The 2,716-nt window shown below is 39.2% G+C and overlaps 1 protein-coding gene across 1 annotated transcript; it reads left to right on the top strand.

Annotated features, from left to right (window-relative positions):
- Positions 1-104: 104 nt before the first annotated feature.
- PAAG_02119 (hypothetical protein) lies at positions 105-611 on the top strand (the record flags this gene model as incomplete). The annotated part of the gene is made up of 1 exon (XM_002796185.2): positions 105-611. One exon carries the CDS (start codon positions 105-107, stop codon positions 609-611), a length of 507 nt encoding a protein of 168 aa, XP_002796231.2.
- Between the last annotated feature and the right edge of the window lie 2,105 nt (positions 612-2,716).

Raw genomic sequence — 2,716 nt, 5'->3', positions numbered from 1 at the left:
ATAAGGAAAAACAACCAAATACTACCTTTACCTTAGGAGCGCGAGCAAATGCCACCTTTACATCAGAACGCACCCAATACCCACCGATTTGGAAAACTCTCCCAATGCCAACCGTGTCTGAAAACGCCCCAATGCCACCTTTTCATCAGAGTCGCACCATTCCCAATTCTACATCAGAGTCGCACCCAAATGCAACCTTTCATTCAGAACTCACCCCAATTCCAACTGAATCGGAAACGCAGCCAATGCCAACCACAACTGAGACTCAACCCCCAGTTCAAACCACAACCGAAACTCAACCCCCAGTTCAAACCACAACCGAAACTCAACCCTCAGTTCCAACCACAACCGAGACTCAACCCCCACTTCCAACCACAACCCTCACTACATCCACAGTGCCATCTCCAGTCCCCACCTCCGCACCCACCACATCCAACACAGTGTCTCCAGCACCAACCACCAGCACAGACTCAACTCCAACCACATCGGCCACCCAGCCTCCGCAGTCTACTGCTCCCCAATCATTCCTCGGCTCTGCTGCTGGCTGTCAGAGACCCGGCGTTGCTGCTCTCGCTCTTTTCGTTGCCGTTGTCGCCGGGCTCCAGATCTAGATAAGATAGGATGATGCTGCAAGTGGTAAAAGGGGGAGAGAATTTAGAAGAATCTCTTCGCCGTCCTTTCTAACAAACGCATGGGCTTGTCTTCACACAGCTATGACTCCAGGCATTATTGGATATTGTTCTGTGTACAGCATCTTTTTCTCAGGTGTCCTCTAATATAGCTACAGGGCCTTTGTTCCTTTACAATCTTTTATATGCATAGTGTAATATTAAAAATAGTGATCTACATAATATTCTTCCCCATATCTCTTGGCTGGTCTTGGTTAATCTATAAACACCATTCTTATCCACATTCTTTAATATTATCACTTGAGGACAGTAGTGCATTAATTATATTCAATTTGGACAATTTTACATAACTCATGCCAAGGTTCAATCAACAGATAGTGAAAAGCAGCTGATTCAAATATAACTACAGTTTAAAAAAGCTGGCTCTGAAGCTTTCTAAATACAAGCTTCAGAACCAGTTTGCAATTGAAATAAAAGAGAAAGAGCAATTATTGACTTGAGAAAAATGAAAAGAGAGCTATAAATTATATTAGTGAATAATACAGCTATACTCTAATAACATGTCTCTCTGTTTTATCTAGAACTTATATGGTTAGTTTTACGCACAGTAATATTATCTGAAATTCCAATTGAATATGATTTCAAAAATAACTAAACATGGTTTTTTAACATTATCATCAACTTTGATCATCTTTTAAATACACTCTGCTCTCAACATCAAGTTTAGAGTAGATTAGAAATAGATTAAGTTAAAATTAAAATTGAAGATTAGAATTAGAATTTAGTTAAATTGAATTAGCTAGAAGTAAAAATCTAAAATAAATAGATAAAATTAAAAAAAAAAAAAAATTAAAAAAAAAGATAAAATCCCATCTTCATAAAGAAGTATTAACTATAAAGATGTGATATAACTAACGTAATCAGTCACTGAGCGGATAAGATCATTGAGTGAATAGTCTCCCACCTCAAATCTAGTCAATTGCAAAATTAAGCAACTATCAATTAGAATTTCTTATATTAAATATATAGATCTATTCCTTAAGTCTGTTGATATGTTCTAGCAGTATTATCAATATATTACACTTGCTGCAGTGTGGTTGGAGCTCACTTTCTAGATAGCTGATTCAAATTCTTTACCCTCTTTTGTACAGCTTGATCAATTGCTTGAGCCCTAGCTATTTCTTTCTCAGCGGTTAGAGCTTCATTCTGAGCTACAAATGTATGAGCTTGAGCTGCAGCTCTTAGATTCCTATTTTTCCTTTGCTAAGATAGCAGCATCTGTGCATGGCCAGCTGGCATCTCTTAGCCAGTTGAGTTGACGCTCTCAATAACAGTCACTCATTCTTGATTTCCTGCTGGCCTGACCATGTTTCTCAGACTCGGTCACCATCTGTGACGGCGCGCAGCGGAAAGGCTATTACTAGATTGGAAACTAGGGCAAAGGGATAGGGCTTCGGAACTTGCCTGGTGAGCTGGCAGTATATTTTGAGATCTTCCCCCAAACCACTCCTCCTTAGTATTTCGTTGAAATAGCTTCCCTAGTTGGCAATCTAACACGCGTTCATCTGCGCCTAGATTGAAGCCGTAACACCATCTTGGCTGTTGATATAACCCTCATTTTGAAAGCCAGTCTCATCAAAGTTGCAGATATCCTCATTCACAATGCCATATCTCTCTATCATATTCTTCACCTGTTGAAACCACTCTTGTATGATCTTAGGATCTTCACACAAACCTCACTCGTAGTTGAATTGTGTGAGAATCTAGTCTTTAGTTCCTTATAACGTGTATTGAATCTTTGAACCAGTTTTTCTCCCACAGTAGATTCAACTCGGGTAGAAAGTAGTAAATCCACCATATTTTGTATGTTTTCAATTCAAGAAGACTGACCTCTCTCATCCATGGATATTATCCATTGGACTAGAGATTCTTCTTCTGTAGAGGTCAGTTTTTGACAGTTTGGTTGAACATTCGCGTGAGAAGCTCGACCGACTAGTCTATAGACTAGAGTGGAATAAGGAATGTTAAATGATTTAGCAGCAGCATATTTGAATGAGATTTGCTCAGTTTTATAGACATTAATAGCT

This window comes from Paracoccidioides lutzii (assembly GCF_000150705.2).
Source record: "Paracoccidioides lutzii Pb01 unplaced genomic scaffold supercont2.4, whole genome shotgun sequence".
Classification (NCBI taxonomy): Eukaryota; Fungi; Ascomycota; class Eurotiomycetes; order Onygenales; family Ajellomycetaceae; genus Paracoccidioides; species Paracoccidioides lutzii.
Note: the sequence above shows the minus strand (reverse complement) of the source record. Positions and strands in the feature narration are given on the sequence as shown.